Here is a 23609-nt window from a genome sequence, read left to right on the forward strand (position 1 = left end):
GATTCACAACAGGAATGCCTATTGGTTATGACAGGAGTGAAAGCTGCTGGCATACTCTGTAGAGCAGTTTACTGGGGACCTAAGTAGCACCCACTGTGTGGCTGATAATGATAAGCCCTGCCCTTCCTTGTTCCTAGCCACCTCTAGACAGCTCAAGTATGCCTGTCTCTCTAATGATCTTTCTGTGTGGTTTTCGTCAGGTTATTGCTCCATTGTGTTACTTCAGGGTCTTAACTGGAACCTTGAGCCCTCTCTAAGCTATTTTCTTTCATAGATAGCTGTTTAATTATTGTTTTTATGTGGAGAGAATGAAGATTAGTATCTCCTACTCTGCTGTTCTGATGATGTCACTCCTCTTGTAATTAGGTTTAAACATGTGAACTTGGTGGGGGGGACACAAACATTTAGACCTTAGCTTTCTACCCTGTAGCCCCAGAATTTATGTCTTCTTGCCTGAAGAATATATTCATTCCATCCCAATAGCCCCCCAAAATCTTAGCTCACTTCAACATCAACTCAAAAGTCTGAAGTCTTAATTCTCACCTATCATATAAGTCTTGTATTTAGGGTTTGCCTAGAAAAATAAATAAAAGTATAAGTCTGATATGGGTGAGATTCAAGGTATGATTCTTCCTAAGGCAAATTACTTTCCAGCTGTGATTCTGTGAAGTCAAATAAGTTATATGCTTCCAAAATACAATGATGGAACAGGCGTAGGGTAGACACTTCTACCCTATTCCAAATGGGGGAAATAGGAAAGAAGAAAGTGATAACAGGTCCTAAGTGTGTCCAAAACTAAACAGGACAAATAACATTAAATCTTAAGGCACCAGAATAATCTTCTTTGACTTGAAACTCTGTTCTCCAGGCCCACTGGTGGTCCTGCCCCCGATGGCTTTGAGGCAGCCCAGTGCCTGCCACAGCTCTGTGTCTGAGAACATGTCAGTTCTCTGCAGTAGCCTCACTGCTGTGGTCATTCTATGCCTGGGTCTTGTGGTTGTGGTTACCCTGAGCTGGAATCTTGCTCCAATGTCTCTACTGGTGTGAGGTCTTCAGGGAGGCCTGCCTCCAGAGCTCTACTGGGCATTGCTTTAGTGGGAACTCTGCAGTGGCCCTTCCCCATGGCAATTCTCTAACTGAACCCCAAGACTCTCCAGGGTACCCTTTGAAATATAGGTGAAGGCATGCACTTTCTGTGCTTTCTGCACCAGTGGAAATGGTACTACATGGATGCCTCCCAAATTTATTGTCTGTGCCCATCAGAGGGGCAGCTACCACATTCCAAGCCACACCTGGGTCTGCTGAAGCAGCACCTGGGGCAACCAAGGAGCATGATACTGGAATGTGGACAGTAGAGCCTTGAGGCATTGGTGGGCAGCAAACGCCAGGGTCTCACAGCTGTTCATACTCCCTTCTCCTTAAAATTATTCTGTCTCTCAGGCCCTGGCATTCTGGGCCTATGATGGGAGAGGCAGCAAGGATGATCTCTGAAATGTTTTGGGGTAATTCTCCATAGTTTTAATGAATATCATCTGGTTTTCATGGAGATTCCTGATCCATATTAATCTCCTTATCAAACAGTTCCTTGCCCACACCCTTGTTCTCCCCTAAACATGTTTGTTCTCTCATTCTTTTCAATATGGATAAGCTAAGAATTTTCCAAACTTTTAAGTTCTGCTTCCCTTTTGGTTAAAAATTCTGTTTTTAAATCATTTCTTTCTTCTTCCATTTTACTATATGCATTCAATAGAAGCCAATCCACACCTTTAACACTTTCTTGAAAAATTCTTTAGTCAGACATTCTATTTAATCACTCACAAGTTCTACCTTCCAGGAAACACCAGGACACAAACACCATTTAGCCAACTTCTTTGTCACTTTTTAACATGGGTTTTCTTCCTCTGTTGTCTAGTAACTTGCTCCTCATTTCTGTCTGCGACCTCATCAGGATGGCCTTTACTGTCCATAGTTCTACCAGTATTCTTTTCACGAACTTTTAGGTAATTTCTAAGAATGTTAAACCTTTCTCTACAGCTTTATTCTTTTGAGCCTTCACCAGAATCACCCTTTTAGGTAATTTCTGAGAATGTTCAAGCTTTCTCTACAGCTTTATTCTTTTGAGCCTTTTCCAGAATCACCCTTTTAGGTAATTTCTAAGAATATTCAAGCTTTCTCTACAGCTTTATTCTTTTGAGGCTTTACCAGAATCACCCTTTTAGGTAATTTCTAAGAATGTTCAAGCTTTCTGTACAGCTGTGTTATTTTGAGCCTGCACCATAATCACCCTTTATGGCCTTTATATAGTAATGTTGGCTTTTTTTTTTTTTTCAGCATGCACCTCATAATTCTTCCAGCCCCTACCTATTACCCAGTTCCAAAGCCACTTTGACATTTTAGGTATTTGTTACAGCAGCACCCCCACCCACTTCTCAATACTAATTTGCCGTCTTAGTCCATTCAGGCTGCTATAACAATAAACCATAAAATAGGTAGCTTACAGACAACAGAAATTTATTTCTCACAGTTCTAGAGTCTGGGAAGTCCAAGGGATCCAGGTGCTCGCAGATTCAGTGTCTGGCAAGGGTCTGAGTTCTGGTTCATATATGTATGAATTTTTATATATATAAATTGCTAAGAGCACTTGTTCTCTGACTATTTCTATCTCATGACATCCTGTTCTTAAATTGAGGTACCATATCTTCATAATTGTCTCTGACTTTTATGTTCTCATCTATCCTTGAATTTTCTCTAAAGTCAGTTGCTTTATTTACCTTGATCTTAGTGTTCCCTGTTAAAAGATTCGCTCAAATGCCTCCTGACACATGGTTATTCATTCATATGTAATAACATGGCAATAGAAAAGTAAATTTCTGTACTGTATGTGCACAGGTGTGTCAATTGGTAGGCTTCACATTAGGGTGAAAAACCATTCTGCTTTTATGCCCAATTGTCTGACATTTTATAATGGCATTGAAGGGAGTAGGGTTGTCTGAACCCCATCTTGCCCTTTATGTGGTGATGGTTTCCTCTAACCAGCTGTGTTTTGAAAATCTCTTTATTATAATTTTCATGAGATTTTTCTTAGGAAAAGAAATGATGAATCTGGGTTTCAGATGCCATTGTGGTTTAGAACTCCTCTTATATTATTTAACAATTAAATGTTATGTTTCAGTCTTGACATGTAAAGGCTCTATGATCCAGCCTCAGTTTCCTTATTTGAAAAATGTGGATAAGGCTATTTACCCACAGTGCTGTCAGTAATAAATATGATTATGTAGGCAAAACACCTTGTACCATAATGGAACTTATAGGAAGCAATTAATAAGGATGACCGCCTCAATTTGGAGTACTGGTGACTCACAAATTAAAATATATCAACACTACTCGCAAATGCTTACAATCTATCCCAATGCCAGGCAAGCAAATACATAACGAAGATATAAATCAATAATTATTTTATTTATTATGTGTGTATAGAACTAGATGAAAACTGAAAAAGAAGTGCCTGCCTACTCTTGAGGAAACCAAGGAAGGGTTCCCAGAAGAAGTAATGCTTAATTCTGAACACATATAAAAAACAACTACTCACTTATCTAAATGCATTTTATTTTGTAGGCTTGAAATAAAATTATTTTAGGTAGCTGTTATTTTAGGTGGCTCTCTTTAGTTAGGCTAAATAATTTCATAGGATTTGGTTTTTACAAATACGACTCAGAAAACATTTTGTTTTCCTAAACAAAAAAATGAGTAATTTTATCATTATAAGATATTATATAATTATATATTTATGTGTGCCACATTCTTTGTTAGATACTGTCTAGATCACAGTTAATAATGTCTCTTTCTGCCAGCTATGGATTTAAATTCTCAGACATATTACTTATATAGAAAATGTTAAACAGCTACACCAGCATATAAACAAACATATTTACTTCTGCATCTAACTTTATGACTACATTTAGCTATAACCATAGAGTGACTGTCATAAAAGTGAAAGTATAAATTTAGCAAACCATTCTTTTTTTTCTCATTATTTTCATTGAGCCATATGTGCACTGACATTGATGTGTTGTATATTTATTCTCCATCTATTCCAAAGGCTAAATTGAAGTAGCTTACAATGTATATGTAATATCAAGGAGGTTTTTTAAAAAAAAAATCAGAGAAAGGCAATTGGAGCAAAAAGAAAATAAAAGGTAAAATAATTAAAATGAAACCTATAGTTATGATAGAAATGCCTGGAGACTTAGGAAACTTACTCTAAGTAGACTACACATTTGATTCTGAAGTTTCTAACAAATTCAGAAAAGAGTGCTGGTCATTTACATGCTTCAGCATAACTACAAAATTTAAAAAATAATTACCTATACTTAAGAGAAGGCTGTTCATGGAACCAGCTATTTATCTCATAAAAAGGATACTCTATTTTGAAATGTATTCCATAAGACTTAAGTATAGGTTCATAAAATCTTTCATTAAATTCATGTTCTTTAGATGATGGTCATTCTTGAATGCTTCTCTTTTCATCAGCTTCCATCGAGATCCAATCCGTTACCAGATCCTATCGATTTTACCAATTGTGTCATAAGCCTTGTTTCTTTTTCCCTTCTTCAACTGTTCCACCCCGATTTAATGTAACATCATCTTTATACTAGACTGCCACAATAGTCTCCTAAAAATCTTGTCTGAAATCTATCCTCTATATTAGAATGACAGCTAATTTTTAACAGAAATTTAAACCTTTAACAGAAACTTAAAAAGGTGCTTAAAATATTTCAGCTTCCCATCAACATTTGGATATAGATTGAATATGCTTAACATGGTCCAAAGTACACTTTCACTTTTGTGACAGTCACTATGATTTCGCAGCTTGCTCTTGGCTATATTTTGCATCATTACCCCTATTGCTTGCTAAGACTTAGCATTACTGGCCTTTGATTAGTTATTCAAACACATTTTAATTCCCCATACCAGAGGCCTTGGATGCCTTCTTTCATCCCCTGTTCAATCTAGTTAACTCATTCTGATCCTTCACATTCCACCTAATATATCACTTTCTCTGACCTTTCAGACTATGTCACACTCCCCATTGTATGCTCTCACAGCACATATATAATTTGTAATTTTCACATTTATTTTGTGATGGTAGAATGTTGGCCATGTCCTACCGTTTGTACTATCCAGGAGAGCAGGAATAGTGGTGTTTTTTTTTTCTAATTACTGTATCTCAGAAACCTAAAAGAGTGCCTGGAACATTATAAATTATCTAAAAATATCAATTGCATGAAAGAATTAATGGATAAATGATCTTATATAGTGATGTACTTTAGAATAACTGGAAATACTCTAAATCACTCACTGTTATCTTAATAAATAATTTGAGCCTATATACCTGGAAAAAGACCTCAAGGTCAAATGTTCTTTGTTCTCAGTTAAATTCATGCCCATGAGTTTTCATAAGAGTCCTTTTGCACACAATTGAAATTGTTGAGGACACATATCTAAATTAAAATCACCCCCACTCCTGCAAGATGTGAGCTGTAATTTTCCCTACAAAACTATTTTGAGAACATTTCTATTGCTTTTGAAAACCCCTCATTCATCTCACTCCTCGTTTCTTCCTAGTCTCACCCATTCAACAGCAACTGCACAAAAGTTCTGGCGCAATTAGGTCAAGGTTTGACACCAAGGGAATCTATTCCCATCTCCATTCTTAAATATGTGTATTCTAAGCGAAGACAATAGGTAGTAGTTGGTACAAAAGAATAACTGTTATGGGATGTATAATGGTAACCATGCTAAAAACCAGAGGAAAAGCAGAGATAAAATTTCCGCAAGTTTTATCACCTACAGCTGTATCAAGGCAAGGCAAGATTGAAAGATTGATCCAGTAACAAAATAGAGAGTCCATTGTTTAATTTAGAGTGTATAACTTATTTAAACAGTGAAAGCATGAGTAATCAAATGTACCAGATTCACATGTCCCTTGTACAGGGCAATATCAAAATAAAAGGGGTCAGATCACTGCCTCATGGATGGTAAGACACCCTCTTGCTGAGGAGCTAAATTCGCTGTCATTAAGCTTCATGGCCTGTAACTCTATCCTAAAAGGAGTAAGGAAGCAAGCCTCACACCTCATCACAATCCAGGAAGCAATGATAAACTGTCTGGTGACAGTCTCTCAGGGGAGATTAGGGAGGCAAGTGAGAAATGTTCCTAGAGCAGCAATTCGTGAGCCTCCATGCTCTTATATTGCAGGAGGATCATGGGGTTTCTGCCAAGACTTTTGTCAGCTGCATTTTTACAGTGCATATGTGGCCTATGTGGACTCATGCAAGGTTGCTGGGGTACCATGGTGCGGTCATTTTCCTACAGACTGGTGAATGGAATCTCCAAATCCGTAGCCTCTTCACCATTATACTATGTCTTAGACTGCCAAATTGAAGATTAAGGAGGATGAAAATATTTTCCTTATTCCTTTTTGTAATTAATTAAATGTTATTATTATCTGCCATTATTTGGTTATGAGTTTTGAATGTTATTTTCACTAATGATTTTATGCATTTTTTGAATTTTTACTTTCTTAATGTTTCCACATGTTACCAGAGACCAGTGACATGACAAAGTATTTGCCTAAACAGTAGCACAGAATGTCCTATGAATTTCCCTCAAAACAATTCATACATGGTTTCCTGTGGCTTGCTGTTAGAAAATCCTTTATTTGAGAGATTATATATTTGAAAGTTAACTTCAGATTTTACAAAATATATTACGATAGCTTAACTGATGACAATAACTAGATTGTAGGCTTCTTGATAACTGCAGCTGAAGTGAGTACCTTGCAGGGGGATGTAGGCACTAGACACATGGTCTACATTAAACAAATGCTTGTAAGTTGTCTTTTTTGTTAAAACGTTTTCTCTTTTATCTTTTACTAAATAGAAATGAAATTAATGTCACTCTGAAATTCACCAGTCGCTTTATTCGTCCTGCTGAAGCTTCACTACTATTAATTTCAAAACCCAAGAATGCAGTAAGAGGAATTACAATGACTTTTGCTCTTAAAGGCAAAGTCCTCGATTTTAAAGCCATTGTAAGTAAATTTTACCTACGCTGTCTTTGCTTCTCTTATCAGACCATGAAGTATCAAAAGCATGTTATTGTTATACATTTTATCTCTAGGCAGCTGTTTCTTGAGTCATCCCTGTGCCATGGATACTTGTGATTTAAGTTAAAGCAGTTCTGGGCCTGTGTCTATGTTTTTGCTGGACTAAGGGTTGATAGTTTATGCAGTAAAAAAGGACTTTCCTGTTCTCTGGCAGGAACTTTCATCAGTTTATCTTGTGTGTCCTGTAGATCAAATCTATTATAAAGATAAGACTAATGCTGGCATTTATTGAGAGGTGACGATGTTCCAGACAGAGTTCTAAGTATTTCTTTTTCAAAGGGTGGGGAAGAGAGATTTTTAAATCTTTATAAAATGGTTGTGACATTATTGTGATTGACTTTTTGTAGCCATTATCTCTTCTAAATATTAATTTCTACAATGGATGTATGGTACAGAATAAGTAAATTCATTAGATTGCCAGATTTCCAAATGGATTATAAAGAAATTTAGGTGTGCAGGGCAAGAGTGGTAAGCAGAGAAAATGACTGTAGGATGGTTGAGTGATGGCCTGTTGTTGAGGAGGGCACTGAGATGCTCATATGGACAGACTGTCTTTTGAGACAATGATGCTCAGAACAGGAAGTGGGCATTTGTCACTTCCTATGTGTAATCTTATTTCCTCCTGAATAATGAACATATACTTTTCCCAACCCTCTCACACAAATTATCTGAAACAAGACATTGTTTTGTCACATGTGGCTAAGAGATATGGCTGGGCTTAGCCTGTCATTGGTGGTTCTGGGGGTAGACATGCAACTGTTTACTTCCCCATCTGCCCCTATATGGTCTTAAGTCACTGGGAAGCAGATTAGATAATAAAAACAAAATAAAATAAAACAGTAAAATAATCTTTCTGAAACTATAGAATAGCTAGAAAGTTTTTCTCCATGGAATTTCTTTTGATAGTGGGAAGTACTGTCAGTGTAATATTAAATGGACGGTTTATAGATTTTTAAGATTATATTTTATAATTCAGAAAGTTCATTTTTTGTTATTATCATGTGGTAAGATTTTATTTTTTTACTTTAGGACATGATAAAATGCGAAAGCCCATGTTATCAATTTCAGGAAGTCACTGTAAATGTGAAAAACCCCTTCCATACGGCTGGGGACTTCAGGTAAGTTATTGTTTTGGTGTAAATTCATTGCAATTAGCTCTATCTCCACTCTGAAGAGACATATGTGATTTTCTTTCTTTCTTTTTTTTTTTTTTTTTTGAGACAGTCTCGCTCTGTGGTCAGGCTGGAGTGCAGTAGCACCATCTTGGCTCACTGCAGCCTCCACCTTCCAGGTCAAGCGATTCTCCTGCCTCAGCCTCCCAAGTAGCTGGGACTACAGGGGTGCCCCACCACACCCAGCTAATTTTTGTATTTTTAGTAGAGATGGGGTTTCACCATGTTGGCCAGGATGATCTCGATCTCTTGACCTCGTGAGCCACCCGCCTTGGCCTCCCAAAGTTCTGGGATTACAGGCATGAACCACCGCGCCTGGCCATAATTTTCTTCATCTCTTCAACATGAACCATTTCGAGCAGAAATTATATGTGTTCAAATTCCTATAAACTTCTAAGCACCATCAGAAAAAATTAAACAACTAATTAAAGTAAATCAGTTTTCCTGAAATGATCATACTAAATTTATGAGTTTTGTCTGCAAGTTGTTTGTTGAAATTCAGTGTTCTTTCAATTATTAAAAAATATGTATAATTAATAGATTTTTTACTTCTAATTTTATTCTGTACATGTCCAAAATTGAAATATCAATTTAAGCAGAAAAAAACATTTTTACTTAGAGCATCATAACTAATTTATACTGCACAATCAATGTGCATGTGTTCATCTTAAGATTTAATAATAATAACAAAAATACATATTTGTGATAAAAAGACAATAAAATTTTCAAGTATTATTTAATGACACAATAGAAAAGTAACTTCCTGGAAATGTACACCACGTTGAGGAAGACGACGGAAGGTGATACCTTCTGTGCTGATTAAACTAGGAACTCTGTTTTTTTCCAGCTTCAGCTATCATATTCTTATGATACTTATATTGAAACCGGAAGTTATAATATGCTTATTATTTTACTATTTGATAATTTCCAGTTCTTTTAATCACTGTATGTAAAGGATTTTTGTAATTTCTTATCTTTCTCTAATAATTTTGGTCATTTTGTTTTAAAAAATATTGTTTTGAAACAGTGATTGGTAAATACCTGGTTCCTACGTGCATGTGAGAGACAATATGATTTAGTGCAATTTTATTAAAGTGATATATTGGAGTATAAGAAACACAAAATTTTAGAATATATGGTGTGTTAACACAGTACTAAAGTATGCCCTTAAGTAGACCAAATGACTGACTGCAGTTCCTCAGAGAAAAACAGGATCAAACAAATTTAGTCTTACATTCTATTGTTAAAGCAGAAAGAAAATCTGGATATTCCAGAAATTGGGAGAATATTACAGATACATATTTCTCAAATAACAGTAATATTTTAACATGTCTTTATGTTGTATCTCAGATTTAATTAAAATGGTTAATGCTTATAAGGGGTTTGTGGTTTGATAGGAAGCAAAATTGTTAATCAAGTGATTTTAACTATATCCTTCCTTATATGAATATGTCCCTCAAACTTAGGCAATGGACAAATAAACTCAAAAATGTAAAACCAGTTTCAAAATGTGTAAAACCAATATTGTGTAAGAGACATATATTATGTTTGAAATTTTAACATAATAAAATAGATTGAATAAGAAGGAATTTGACCAATTAATTAATATAGAAACTATTTTTAAGTTATAACCAATATAACAAGTGACCCAGTTTTTAATATTACAGTTAATAAATGATTGACTTGGTTATTATTAGCAGTCTCATATTAAACATACTTTAAAATAAAATAAAAATATCCCCATATATTCCCCAATATTGTATGCATAAGTGACAAGAATTGATCATGTTTTATCAAAATTTCACATTACTTTGAACAAATAAGGCAATCCAGTCTATATTTAACAGAGATAGGATTAGCTGACCAGGTTGTTAATTCCCATGCCTTGCTCCCAGACTGGCGATTCTCAAATTCTTCTTTTGCAGAACACCACTATTTCATGCTCTATAATGCTATTTTTTAATTTTATATTTGATAAGATTTAGTTTGCTAGTACAGTATTTTATTGAGGATTTTGCCTATACAATTATAATATTTAATAGTGTAATTGCCTTTTTCAGTGATTTGTCTGTTTTTGTATGATTAATATTAACCTTATAGAATTATTTCTGAAATGTTACCTTCTATTCTATTGTTTGGAATACTTTGTGAAGGATTGGTATTAGTTATTTGAATGTTTGATATAATTCACAGGTGAAGCCATCTGGTTCTGAGCTTTGCTTTGTGGAAGTTTATATAATTACTAATTCCATCTCTTTGTTATGAGCCTGTTCAGATTTTCTGTTTCTTCTCAAATCAGTTTTGCTAGTTTATTTTATTCCAGAAATGTCTGCATTTCTTCTAAGTTATCTAATTTGTTGGCACAGAGGCTTTCAGAGTATTCCCTTATAATCCTTTTTTAATTTCTGAAAGGCAAATAGTGATGTTCCTCCTTCTATCCCTTATTTTAGTAATTTAATTCTTCTCATTTATATTCTTGATCAGTCTAGGTAATAATTTGTCATTTCACTGATCTTTTAAAAAAATTCCGTCTGCTTTCCTTGATGTTCTCTATTGTTTTACTATCCTCTATTTTATTTCTGTGCTAACTTTTTTGGATATTAATTATTTCCTTCTATTTGCTTTGTGTTTAGATGTCTCTTTTTTTTCTCACTTCTTAAGGTGAAAATTTAGATTATTATTATGAGATTTTTTTCATATAGGCATTTTTATCTACATATTTCTCTCTAAGGACTGCTTGAGCTTCATCTCATATGTTTTGGAATGTGTTATTTTTATCTTCATTAATCTTAAATTATTATTATTACTTTTGAGACAGAGTTATGTTCTTGCCCCCAGGCTGAAGTGCAATGGCGTGATCTCGGCTCACTGTAACGTCTGCCTCCCGGGTTCAAGTGATTCTCTTGCCTCAGCCTCCCGAGTAGCTGGGATTACAGGCGCCTACCACCACACCCAGCAAATTTTTGTATTTGTAGTAGAGATGGGGTTTCACCATATTGGCCAGGCTGGTCTCGAACTCTTGACCTCAGGTGATCCACCCACCTTGGCCTCCCAAAGTGCTGGAATTACAGGCATGAGCCACCATGCCCAGTAATCTTAAATTATTTTTAATTTCTTTTTTATTTCTTGCTAACCCACCAGTTATTTCGGAGTATGTTGTTTAATTTCCCCATGTTTGTTAATTTTCAACTTTTCTGTCACTAATTTTATTCCATTCAAGTTAGAGAGCATACTTTGTATTATTTAAATCATTTTAAATTTATGAAGATTTGTTTTATGGCATATCATAAGGTCCATACTGCGGAATGCTCATGAGAAGAATCTATATTTTGCTGTTGTTGAGTAAAGTGTTCTATAGGTGTCTCTTAATTTTAGTTGGTTTATAATATTGTATAAGACATATTTTCTGCCTAAATTTTTCTATTCATAATTAAAAGGGCAGTATTTAACTATCTAACTATTAATGTTGATCTGTTCGTTTCTCCCTTCACTTATGTCAGTTTTACTTTCTGTCTTTTGGTGCTCTAAAATTCAGTGAATATATATTTATAGTAATTTTATCTTCCTGATTGTTCATATAAAATGTCTCTATCTATAGTTACAATTTTTGTTTCAAATTCTATCATGTCTTGTATTAGTATAGCTACTTCAACATTCTTGTGGTTGTATGTATGATATATAATTTTTCATCCTTTTACTTTCAATCTATTTTTTATCTTTCAATCTAAAGTATGTCTCCTTTATATAGCATATGGTCAGATTTGGGGGTTTTGTTTTGTTTTAATAGCTTCATTAAGATAACATTTATATGAAAGAACTGCAGGTATTTACTGTGTACATTTTGATGAGTTTAGACATGTGCAAACACCCATGATACCATTACCATAATCAAAGGAACAGAAATTTCCAACACCTCCCAAAGTTCTCTTGTGTCCCTTTGGTTTTCTGGTTTGTTTGTTTGTTTGTTTTTTGGTAAAAACACTTAGCATGATATCTACCCTCTTACATTTTGAAGTGCATGATATTGTTAACTATTGGCACTATATTTTATAGTGGATGTCTATAACTTACTCATCTAAAAGTATAATTGAAACTTTATACCCATTGAACAACAACTCTCCATTTCCGTAAACCCACAGCTACTGTCAGTCATGATGGCCTTCTTCGCTTCTATGAGTTTGACTACTGTAAACACTTCGTATCAATGGAGTTATGCTTATTTATAATTCTGTGACTGACTTATTTCACTTAGCATAATGTCCTCCAGGTTCATCCACGTTGTTACAGATGCAAGACTTCCTCTTTTTTTAGTCAGAATAATTTTCTATTGTATGTGTATATTAATCACTGCTTTAGATTGCATTATTTAATCAATTCATAAATTTGTTATTATTGACACAGTTGATTTTACTTTTGCCAATTTCCATTTAGTTTGCTATATTGTATGTCTTTTTGTTTGTTTCTCTATTAGTCCATGAATTCTTTTTTTAATAATAGTGAATATTTTTCAATGCAGGATTTTAATTTTTAAAGGCTTTTTCAAAATATTTTTGAATTTGTTTTCTTAATGATTGCACCAGAGTTTACCATAGACATTTTTACTTATCATAATCAACTTCAGATATATACTAACTTAATTCCAGTAAGATTCACAACGTGTTACTCTTATATAGCTCTATTCCCTTTCCATTCTTTTCCTGGTGTTATTGTCATACATATTACATCAATATTACATACCCAACAATATATTGCTATAATTATTACTTTATATAATTTGTATGACTTTGAGAAAGCTGGGAGAAAGTGTATTGGTTTACTAGGGTTTCCATAACAAAACACCACAGATCAGATGGAATAAACTACAGAAATTTATGTTCTTAGAGTTCTGGCAGTTAGAAGTCCAAGATTAAAACACCGTCATTTTTTCTTTATTCTGAAACTTTTCTCCTTGGCCTACAGATAGTTGTCTCCTCATTTGGTCTTTTTTCTGTGAATGTATATCCCTGATATCTCTTTGTGTTTTCAAATTTCCTTCTTCTTATAAGGACATAATTCAGATTGGATTAGGACCCACCCTGAGGGCCTTAACTTAATTATCTACTTAAAGGCTCTTTCTCCAAATACAGTCACATTTGGAGATACCGGGGTTAGGGCTTCAACATATGAAGTTGGAGGGGACAAAATTCAGCCCATAACAAACAGCAAGTATATATCTATAGTTTTTTATATTTTAACCTTCCTATTTATTATTTCCATTTCTCTTCATTTGTTCGCATGGATTGGTGCTACCATATAGAATAATTTCTGTGACCTGATCCAGCTTTCATCTCACCCACTTTATTTTTTGAACATTTTTTCTCTTCTTTTTCCTCTCTCCTTTTTTTATTCAGATAATTTCATTGCCCACATTTTATTCTTAATGGTGTGCCTACCATACATATGTCAGATTCTATTTACTTTTTTTCATTTTTTTCTCTGTTCTTCAGAATGTGTAATCTCTACCAATCTTCAAGTTTGTTAGTTCTTTCTTCCCCCAATTCAAATCTATTATTAAGCCCTCGAGTGAATTTTTCTCTCTCTTATTGTAGCTTCCATCTCCAAAATTTCCATTTGTTTCTTTTTTTTATAATTTCAGTTTCTTTGTTGATATTCTCTATTTGATGCCACATTGTCATCATGCTTTCCTTTACTTCTTTAATTATAGTTTCCTTTATTTCTTTGAAGATATTTATAATGGCTATTTTAAATTTGATTTCTGTTCAATCTGATACCTGGGTTACTCTAACAGGCAGTTTCTACTGTCTGTTACTTTTCTTCTTTTTGTGTGTGTGTGTTTCATGTTTATGAAATACAGTAGACATTGTAGACAATGTATTATGCCAATTCTACATATGTGTTCTATCTGCCCCAGGCTTGCTAATGTTCTTTGCACTTCTAATTTTTTTACTGACTGGCTGGGTTATTTTGGTGATGTCTATCTCCCCCTGCTCAAACCTACACACACATAGTGTTAAGGCTCTGATGTTGCTTGTCAAAGGCCACCGTCTTTGGCATGCCCACAATTACCCTGGGATTACAGTGGTTTTGGCAGGGCTCCCTGTGTGTTTTCCTGACCACACCCTTCTGTTAAATTCCCTGCGTGGGGTGGGGGTGGATAAGTTACTCTTCAAGCTAATTCAGTCAACTTCAGACCTCTTTGAAAAAACAGTTCTATAAATCATTGTTTAAGATTTTTTCTGACTCCAGGAGGACTTCTAGCAGTCTCCTTCACCAGTTCTCTCCAGCAAACTAACCGGCCTGTAGTTCAGCTTGCATCTTTGTTGATCTACCAATCTCCATCCAATTGTATTTCACCATAACTGGCACTGTTTCTGAGAAATTCAACTTTCGCTTGAATTTCTCCACACATTATTGAAAATGAAATCAGTACTTTGGGAAGCGATTAGGAGCTATTCATTTTGAAGCCCGCTTCTCTCCTCAGGGAAAATATCTGATCCATGACTCTAGAGCTAGGGGTGGGGACAATGGTGCACTTTTTCTTCAGCAAACCCTCCATTTTAGGAGCTGAGTGCTAGGTGGGCAAGGCGGCAAAATAGCCTCAGGATTTTTTGACTTGCTTCTCCCAATGTGGAACTACCACCTTACAAACTGGGCAAAGGCAGTTGGGGTTTCAGTATTTTCAGTAGTGCCACACTCGTGAGAGCTTCAGTCCATGAGTGGGTGCTGGGTAGAAGAAAAGAGCTTCTCACGGTCTCTCAACTGCGCTTGCCCAGAACCTAGCCTTAGCAACATGTACTGAGGTGAAGATGTTGATATCCCATGCCTCCCAGAAACATAGGCCTCCAAATGGGAGCCAGGGGAAGGAAGAGCCCTATGTTCTTGGCAAAAACAGTCTGAAACAAAATTTCTTTTTTGTTGAGCTTGAAAGGAAGAAGGAGATAGAGTTCTTGGTTCAAATATCACAGACTACTGGTTTTCTTATTATATTTTAGTTTATTTTGTTTAAAGATTTTTCTTAATTTGCTGTATGCCCTTAGAACCATCTCCAGAGAATTTCAAAGTGTTTTTTGGGGTTTCCTTGTTTGTTTGTTTTGTTTTTACTCATTTGCTTGGGGTGAGAGTCCAAGGATCTCTCATGGTGTCAGGCTTAATGTTTGTCTTAAATTGTATTTTATCTGTTATTAAGATAGCCACTCCAGCTCCTTTTTTATTACTATTTTCATGGTATTCCTTTTTAAATCTTTTTAATCCCAAGTGGTTTGTGTTTTTGAACCCAAAGTTTGTCTCTTTTATTTTACCCATCTTGTCAATCTTTCCTGTTTGATTGAAGTGTTTAGTCTGTTAAATTTAAGTCAATCTGTAATCTAGTAGATTTTATATGTCACTTTTATATTTCCTTTATATATGACTAATGTCTTTGTTCATCTATTTCTGTTACTGCCTGAGTTTTTTAATAGTTATTTTGTATACCATTTTAATTCCTTTTAGTTCCTTTTACTTCATGATTTTCTAATTGTTTTCTTAATAGTTACCCTGAGGATTACAATCAGCATCTAATGTGAAACAATCTAACTCAGATTAATACCAACTGAATTTCAATATAACTCAGAAACTTTGTATCTGCAATGTATCTCTTTTTCCTAGCCTTTCCCTAGTGTTATTATACCAATTTCATCTTAATGCATTATAAGCCCATAAAGCAGTTTTATACTTATTGTCCTACTCCTGCTTATTTTATGCTTATTTTTTTTGTGTGTCTTTTTCTTTTTCTTCCTTTTTGTGGAGAACAGGGTCTCGCCATATTGCCCAGGCAGGTCTCGAACTCCTGGGCTTAAGCTATCCTGCTGCCTCTGCCTCCATGAGAGCTGGGATTACAGGCATGAGCCACCACACCCAGCACTCCTGCTTATTTTAAATGAGAAAGGCAAATATAAAGAGTTGCAAAGAAAATGAAAATTTATAGCTTGTTTTTAAATATATATTTACCAGTGTAGTCACCTTTCTTCATGCCTTTTATTACCTCCTGTGGTTTTGATTAATTTCTTGTGTCCTTTTATCTCAGCTGAAATATTTCTTGTGCCACAGTTCTGCTAGTAATGAATTGTTTTAGTTTTTCTTTACTTTAGAATATCTTTTCTCCTTCATTTTTGAAGGACAGTTTTTTTGTTTTCTTCTCTTTTTTTAAAAATTTTTTTGAAGGAGAGTTTTTTCTGTGTACATTGTACTTCATCAACTCTATTTCTTGCAGTGTACTGAATACATAATCCTATTGTCTTCTATCTTCCAGCATTTCAGATGGAAAGTCAGCTGTTAATCATATTAAGGAGCCACTGTAGACACTGAGTCAATTTTGTATTGCTACTTACAAGATTGTCTATATCTTAGCCTTTCCATTGTTTGATTATTATTATCTATATGTGTATTGCCTTAAGTTTATCCTACAAAGTGTTCTTTGTGCTTCTTGGATGTGGAAATTAATGTTTTTCATCAAATTTTAGAAGTATTCATTCTTTATTTTAAAAATTTTTTTTTTTACCTCTTTCTCTCTCTCTTGCCTTTTGGAAATTCTCATTAGACTTATGTTGGTGTCCCACAGGCATCTGGAGCTCTGTTAGTTTTTCTTTATTATTTTTCTCCCTGTTCCTCAAAATAAATAATATCAATTGACGTATTTTTAAATGCACTGCTTCTTTTTTTCTTTTGCCATACCAAACCTGCTGTTGAGCCCCTCTAGTAATTTTTAGTTTCAGGGATGTTATTTTTCAATTCTAGAATTTCTAATTGGTTCTTTTGTATCATTTCTATCTATTTGATTGATGTTGTCTATTTGGTGACACATCATTGTATCTCATATGCAGCATTAAAGATCTTTGACATATTTTGGGGATCAGGCAAGTTAGTTTAATCCAACACATGGGCATCTTTTCCCCCATATGTTCCTCTCATGTTTCATCAGGCTTTTGTTTGACCCAACTGCTGCAGCAATCTCACACATAATTGCTGTGGATTGATTTCAGCAAACATCCTGGTGTGGTAGGTGTTCTCCCTTAAGTCAGGTCAAATAAAGACAAATGCATTACAAATTAAGGCTTGAAGTTTTCCAGGAAGCAGCAAGACAGGTTAGATAAAAACAGTGCTCAAGAATAAGATTTTTTTTGAAGAAGTCCAATCTCATTCTTTCCCTTCTTCAGGTTGTAAGCTACAGAGTTTTACAACTTCCGTGGATGCAAGGCTGCTGCAGAGCTGTCAAAAGGAGGATGGGAGTTACAACACACAAGTTCCAATGCAACAAACTCCACTGATCTTACCAAAGTTTGGAGTTTTTCTTGGATAAACACTACTCCTGAGATTGTTGCATGCCTCTCTGTATTTACCACTGTTCTGAAAAAGTTAATTTTCACAACACTTACCAGTGGTTTTTGTTGCTTATATACAGGGATAAATGTATGGTGGTTCTTTTTATTTATTTATTTATTTATTTATTTATTTATTATTATACTTTTAGTTTTAGGGTACATGTGCACAATGTGCAGGTTAGTTACATATGTATACGTGTGCCATGCTGGTGTGCTGCACCCACTACCTCGTCATCTAGCATTAGGTATATCTCCCAATGCTATCCCTCCCCCCTCCCCCCACCACACAACAGTCCCCAGAGTGTGATGTTCCCCCTCCTGTGTCCATGTGTTCTCATTGTTCAATTCCCACCTATGAGTGAGACTATGTGGTGTTTGGTTTTTTCTTCTTGCCATAGTTTACTGAGAATGATGATTTCCAATTTCATCCATGTCCCTACAAAGGACATGAACACATCATTTTTTATGGCTGCATAGTATTCCATGGTGTATATGTGCCACATTTTCTTAATCCAGTCTATCATTGTTGGACATTTGGGTTGGTTCCAAGTCTTTGCTATTGTGAATAATGCCGCAATAAACATACGTGTACATGTGTCTTTATAGCAGCATGATTTATAGTCCTTTGGGTATATACCCAGTGATGGGATGGCTGGGTGAAATGGTATTTCTAGTTCTAGATCCCTGAGGAATCGCCACACTGACTTCCACAATGGTTGAACTAGTTTACAGTCCCACCAACAGTGTAAAAGTGTTCCTATTTCTCCACATCCTCTCCAGCACCTGTTGTTTCCTGACTTTTTAATGATTGCCATTCTAACTGGTGTGAAATGGTATCATTGTGGTTTTGATTTGCATTTCTTTGATGGCCAGTGATGGTGAGCATTTTTTCATGTGTTTTTTGGCTGCATAAATGTCTTCTTTTGAGAAGTGTCTGTTCATGTCCTTCACCCACTTTTTGATGGGGTTGTTTGTTTTTCTCTTGTAAATTTGTTTGAGTTCATTGTAGATTCTGGATATTAGCCCTTTGTCAGATGAGTAGGTTGCAAAAATTTTCTCCCATTTTGTAGGTTGCCTGTTCACTCTGATGGTAGTTTCTTTTGCTGTGCAGAAGCTCTTGAGTTTAATTAGATCCCATTTGTCAATTTTGGCTGTTGTTGCCATTGCTTTTGGTGTTTTAGACGTGAAGTCCTTGCCCATGCCTATGTCCTGAATGGTAATGCCTAGGTTTTCTTCTAGGGTTTTTATAGTTTTAGGTCTAACGTTTAAGTCTTTAATCCATCTTGAATTGATTTTTGTATAAGGTGTAAGGAAGGGATCCAGTTTCAGCTTTCTACATATGGCTAGCCAGTTTTCCCAGCACCATTTATTAAAGAGGGAATCCTTTCCCCATTGCTTGTTTTTCTCAGGTTTGTCAAAGATCAGATAGTTGTAGATATGTGGCATTATTTCTGAGGGCTCTGTTCTGTTCCATTGATCAATATCTCTGTTTTGGTACCAGTACCATGCTGTTTTAGTTACTGTAGCCTTGTGGTATAGTTTGAAGTCAGGTAGTGTGATGCCTCCAGCTTTGTTCTTTTGGCTCAGGATTGACTTGGCGATGTGGGCTCTTTTTTGGTTCCATATGAACTTTAAAGTAGTTTTTTCCAATTCTGTGAAGAAAGTCATTGGTAGCTTGATGGGGATGGCATTGAATCTATAAATTACCTTGGGCAGTATGGCCATTTTCATGATATTGATTCTTCCTACCCATGAGCATGGAATGTTCTTCCATTTGTTTATATCCTCTTTTATTTCCTTGAGCAGTGGTTTGTAGTTCTCCTTGAAGAGGTCCTTCACATCCCTTGTAAGTTGGATTCCTAGGTATTTTATTCTCTTTGAAGCAATTGTGAATGGGAGTTCACTCATGATTTGGCTCTCTGTTTGTCTGTTGTTGAGGTATAAGAATGCTTGTGATTTTTGTACATTGATTTTGTATCCTGAGACTTTGCTGCAGTTGCTTATCAGCTTAAGGAGATTTTGGGCTGAGACAATGGGGTTTTCTAGCTATACAATCATGTCGTCTGCAAACAGGGACAATTTGACTTCCTCTTTTCCTAATTGAATACCCTTTATTTCCTTCTCCTGCCTAATTGCCCTGGCCAGAACTTCCAACACTATGTTGAATAGGAGTGGTGAGAGAGGGCATCTCTGTCTTGTGCCAGTTTTCAAAGGGAATGCTTCCAGTTTTTGCCCATTCAGTATGATATTGGCTGTGGGTTTGTCATAGATAGCTCTTATTATTTTGAGATACGTCCCATCAATACCTAATTTATTGAGAGTTTTTAGCATGAAGGGTTGTTGAATTTTGTCAAAGGCCTTTTCTGCATCTATTGAGATAATCATGTGGTTTTTGTCTTTGGTTCTGTTTATATGCTGGATTACATTTATTGATTTGCATATATTGAACCAGCCTTGCATCCCAGGGATGAAGCCCACTTGATCATGGTGGATAAGCTTTTTGATGTGCTGCTGGATTCGGTTTGCTGGTATTTCATTGAGGATTTTTGCATCAATGTTCATCAAGGATATTGGTCTAAAATTGTCTTTTTTTGTTGTGTCTCTGCCCGGCTTTGGTATCAGGATGATGCTGGCCTCATAAAATGAGTTAGGGAGGATTCCCTCTTTTTCTATTGATTGGAATAGTTTCAGAAGGAATGGTACCAGTTCCTCCTTGTACCTCTGGTAGAATTCGGCTGTGAATCCATCTGGTCCTGGACTCTTTTTGGTTGGTAAGCTATTGATTATTGCCACAATTTCAGCTCCTGTTATTGGTCTATTCAGAGATTCAACTTCTTCCTGGTTTAGTCTTGGGAGGGTGTATGTGTCGAGGAATTTATCCATTTCTTCTAGATTTTCTAGTTTATTTGCGTAGAGGTGTTTGTAGTATTCTCTGATGGTAGTTTGTATTTCTCTGGGATCAGTGGTGATATTCCCTTTATCATTTTTTATTGTGTCTATTTGATTCTTCTCTCTTTTTTTCTTTATTAGACTTGCTAGCGGTCTATCAATTTTGTTGATCCTTTCAAAAAACCAGCTCCTGGATTCGTTAATTTTTTGAAGGGTTTTTTATGTCTCTATTTCCTTCAGTTCTGCTCTGATTTTAGTTATTTCTTGCCTTCTGCTAGCTTTTGGTTGTGTTTGCTCTTGCTTTTCTACTTCTTTTAATTGTGATGTTAGTGTGTCAATTTTGGATCTTTCCTGCTTTCTCTTGTGGGCATTTAGTGCTATAAGTTTCCCTCTACACACTGCTTTGAATGTGTCCCAGAGATTCTGGTATGTTGTGTCTTTGTTCTCGTCGGTTTCAAAGAACATCTTTATTTCTGCCTTCATTTTGTTATGTACCCAGTAGTCATTCACGAGCAGGTTGTTCAGTTTCCATGTAGTTGAGTGGTTTTGAGTGAGTTTCTTAATCCTGAGTTCTAGTTTGATTGCACTGTGGTCTGAGAGATTGTTTGTTATAATTTCTGTTCTTTTACATTTGCTGAGGAGAGCTTTACTTCCAAGTATGTGGTCAATTTTGAAATAGGTGTGGTGCTGAAAAAAATGTATATTCTGTTGATTTGGGGTGGAGAGTTCTGTAGATGTCTATTAGGTCCACTTGGTGCAAAGCTGAGTTCAATTCCTAGGTATCCTTGTTGACTTTCTGTCTCGTTGATCTGTCTGATAATGACAGTGGGGTGTTAAAGTCTCCCATTATTATTGTGTGTGAGTCTCAGTCTCTTTGTAGGTCACTCAGGACTTGCTTTATGAATCTGGGTGCTCCTGTATTGGGTGCATATATATTTAGGATAGTTAGCTCTTCGTGTTGAATTGATCCCTTTACCATTATGTAATGGCCTTCTTTGTCTCTTTTGATCTTTGTTGGTTTAAAGTCTGTTTTATCAGAGACTAGGATTGCAACCCCTGCCTTTTGTTTTCCATTTGCTTGGTAGATCTTCCTCCATCCTTTTATTTTGAGCCTATGTGTGTCTCTGCCCGTGAGATGGGTTTCCTGAATACAGCACACTGATGGGTCTTGACTCTTTATCCAATTTGCTAGTCTGTGTCTTTTAATTGGAGCATATAGTCCATTTACATTTAAGGTTAATATTGTTATGTGTGAATTTGATCCTGTCATTATGATGTTAGCTGGTTATTTTGCTCGTTAGTTGATGCAGTTTCTTCCTAGTCTCGATGGTCTTTACATTTTGGCACGATTTTGCAGCAGCTGGTACCGGTTGTTCCTTTCCATGTTTAGCGCTTCCTTCAGGAGCTCTTTTAGGGCAGGCCTGGTGGTGACAAAATCTCTCAGCATTTGCTTGTCTGTAAAGTATTTTATTTCTCCTTCACTTATGAAGCTTAGTTTGGCTGGATATGAAATTCTGGGTTGAAAATTCTTTTCTTTAAGAATGTTGAATATTGGTCCCCTCTCTCTTCTGGCTTGTAGAGTTTCTGCCGAGAGATCAGCTGTTAGTCTGATGGGCTTCCCTTTGAGGGTAACCTGACCTTTCTCTGTGGCTGCCCTTAACATTTTTTCCTTCATTTCAACTTTGGTGCATCTGACAATTATGTGTCTTGGAGTTGCTCTTCTCGAGGAGTATCTTTGTGGCGTTCTCTGTATTTCCTGAATCTGAATGTTGGCCTGCCTTGCTAGATTGGGGAAGTTCTCCTGGATAATATCCTGCAGAGTGTTTTCCAACTTGGTTCCATTCTCCCCGTCACTTTCAGGTACACCACTCAGACATAGATTTCGTCTTTTCACATAGTCCCATATTTCTTGGAGGCTTTGCTCGTTTCCTTTTATTCTTTTTTCTCTAAAATTCCCTTCTCACTTCATTTCATTCATTTCATCTTCCATCGCTGATACCCTTTCTTCCAGTTGATCGCATCAGCTCCTGAGGCTTCTGCATTCTTCACGTAGTTCTCGAGCCTTGGTTTTCAGCTCTATCAGCTCCTTTAAGCACTTCTCTGTATTGGTTATTCTAGTTATACATTCTTCTAAATTTTTTTCAAAGCTTTCAACTTCTTTGCCTTTGGTTTCAATGTCCTCCCGTAGCTCGGAGCAATTTGATTGTCTGAAGCCTTCTTCTCTCAGCTTGTCAAGGTCATTCTCCGTCCAGCTTTCTTCCGTTGCTGGTGAGGAATTGCGTTCCTTTGGAGGAGGAGAGGCACTCTGCTTTTTAGAGTTTCCAGTTTTTCTGCTCTGTTTTTTCCCCATCTTTGTGGTTTTATCTACTTTTGATCTTTGATGATGGTGATGTACAGATGGGTTTTTGGTGTGGATGTCCTTTCTGTTTGTTAGTTTTCCTTCTAACAGGCAGGACCCTCAGCTGCAGGTCTGTTGGAGTAACCGGCCATGTGAGGTGTCAGTCTGCCCCTGCTGGGGTGGTGCCTCCCAGTTAGGCTGCTCAGGGGTCAGTGGTCAGGGACCCACTTATGGAGGCAGTGTGCCCGTTCTCAGATCTCCAGCTGCGTGCTGGGAGAACCACTGCTCTCTTCAAAGCTGTCAGACAGGGACATTTAAGTCTGCAGAGGTTACTGCTGTGTTTTTGTTTGTCTGTGCCCTGCCCCCAGAGGTGGAGCCTATAGAGGCAGGCAGGCCTCCTTGAGCTGTGGTGGGCTCCACCCAGTTAGACCTTCCAGGCTGCTTTGTTTACCTAAGGAATCCTGGGCAATGGCGGGTGCCCCTCCACCAGCCTCGCTGCCACCTTGCAGTTTGATCTCAGACTGCTGTGCTAGCAATCATCGAGACTCCGTGGGCGTAGGACCCTCCGAGCCAGGTGTGGGATATAATCTCCTGGCACACCCTTTTTTAAGCCCATCGGAAAAGCGCAGTATTCGGGTGGGAGTGACGCGATTTTCCAGGTGCCGTCTGTCACCCCTTTCTTTGAC

General features: G+C 36.4%; 1 protein-coding gene across 1 annotated transcript in view; it reads left to right on the forward strand.

Moving 5' to 3' along the window:
- CFAP47 (cilia and flagella associated protein 47) overlaps positions 1–23609 on the forward strand; it is a 467323-nt gene that overhangs the window by 232059 nt on the left and 211655 nt on the right. The window contains exons 38-39 of the mRNA XM_003805971.5: positions 6943–7093; positions 8198–8286. Of these exons, the coding sequence (XP_003806019.4) occupies positions 6943–7093; positions 8198–8286 (240 nt within the window). The remainder of the gene's footprint in view (positions 1–6942; positions 7094–8197; positions 8287–23609) is intronic.

The sequence above is a fragment of the Pan paniscus genome, chromosome X (assembly GCF_029289425.2).
Source record: "Pan paniscus chromosome X, NHGRI_mPanPan1-v2.0_pri, whole genome shotgun sequence".
NCBI lineage: Eukaryota > Metazoa > Chordata > Mammalia > Primates > Hominidae > Pan > Pan paniscus.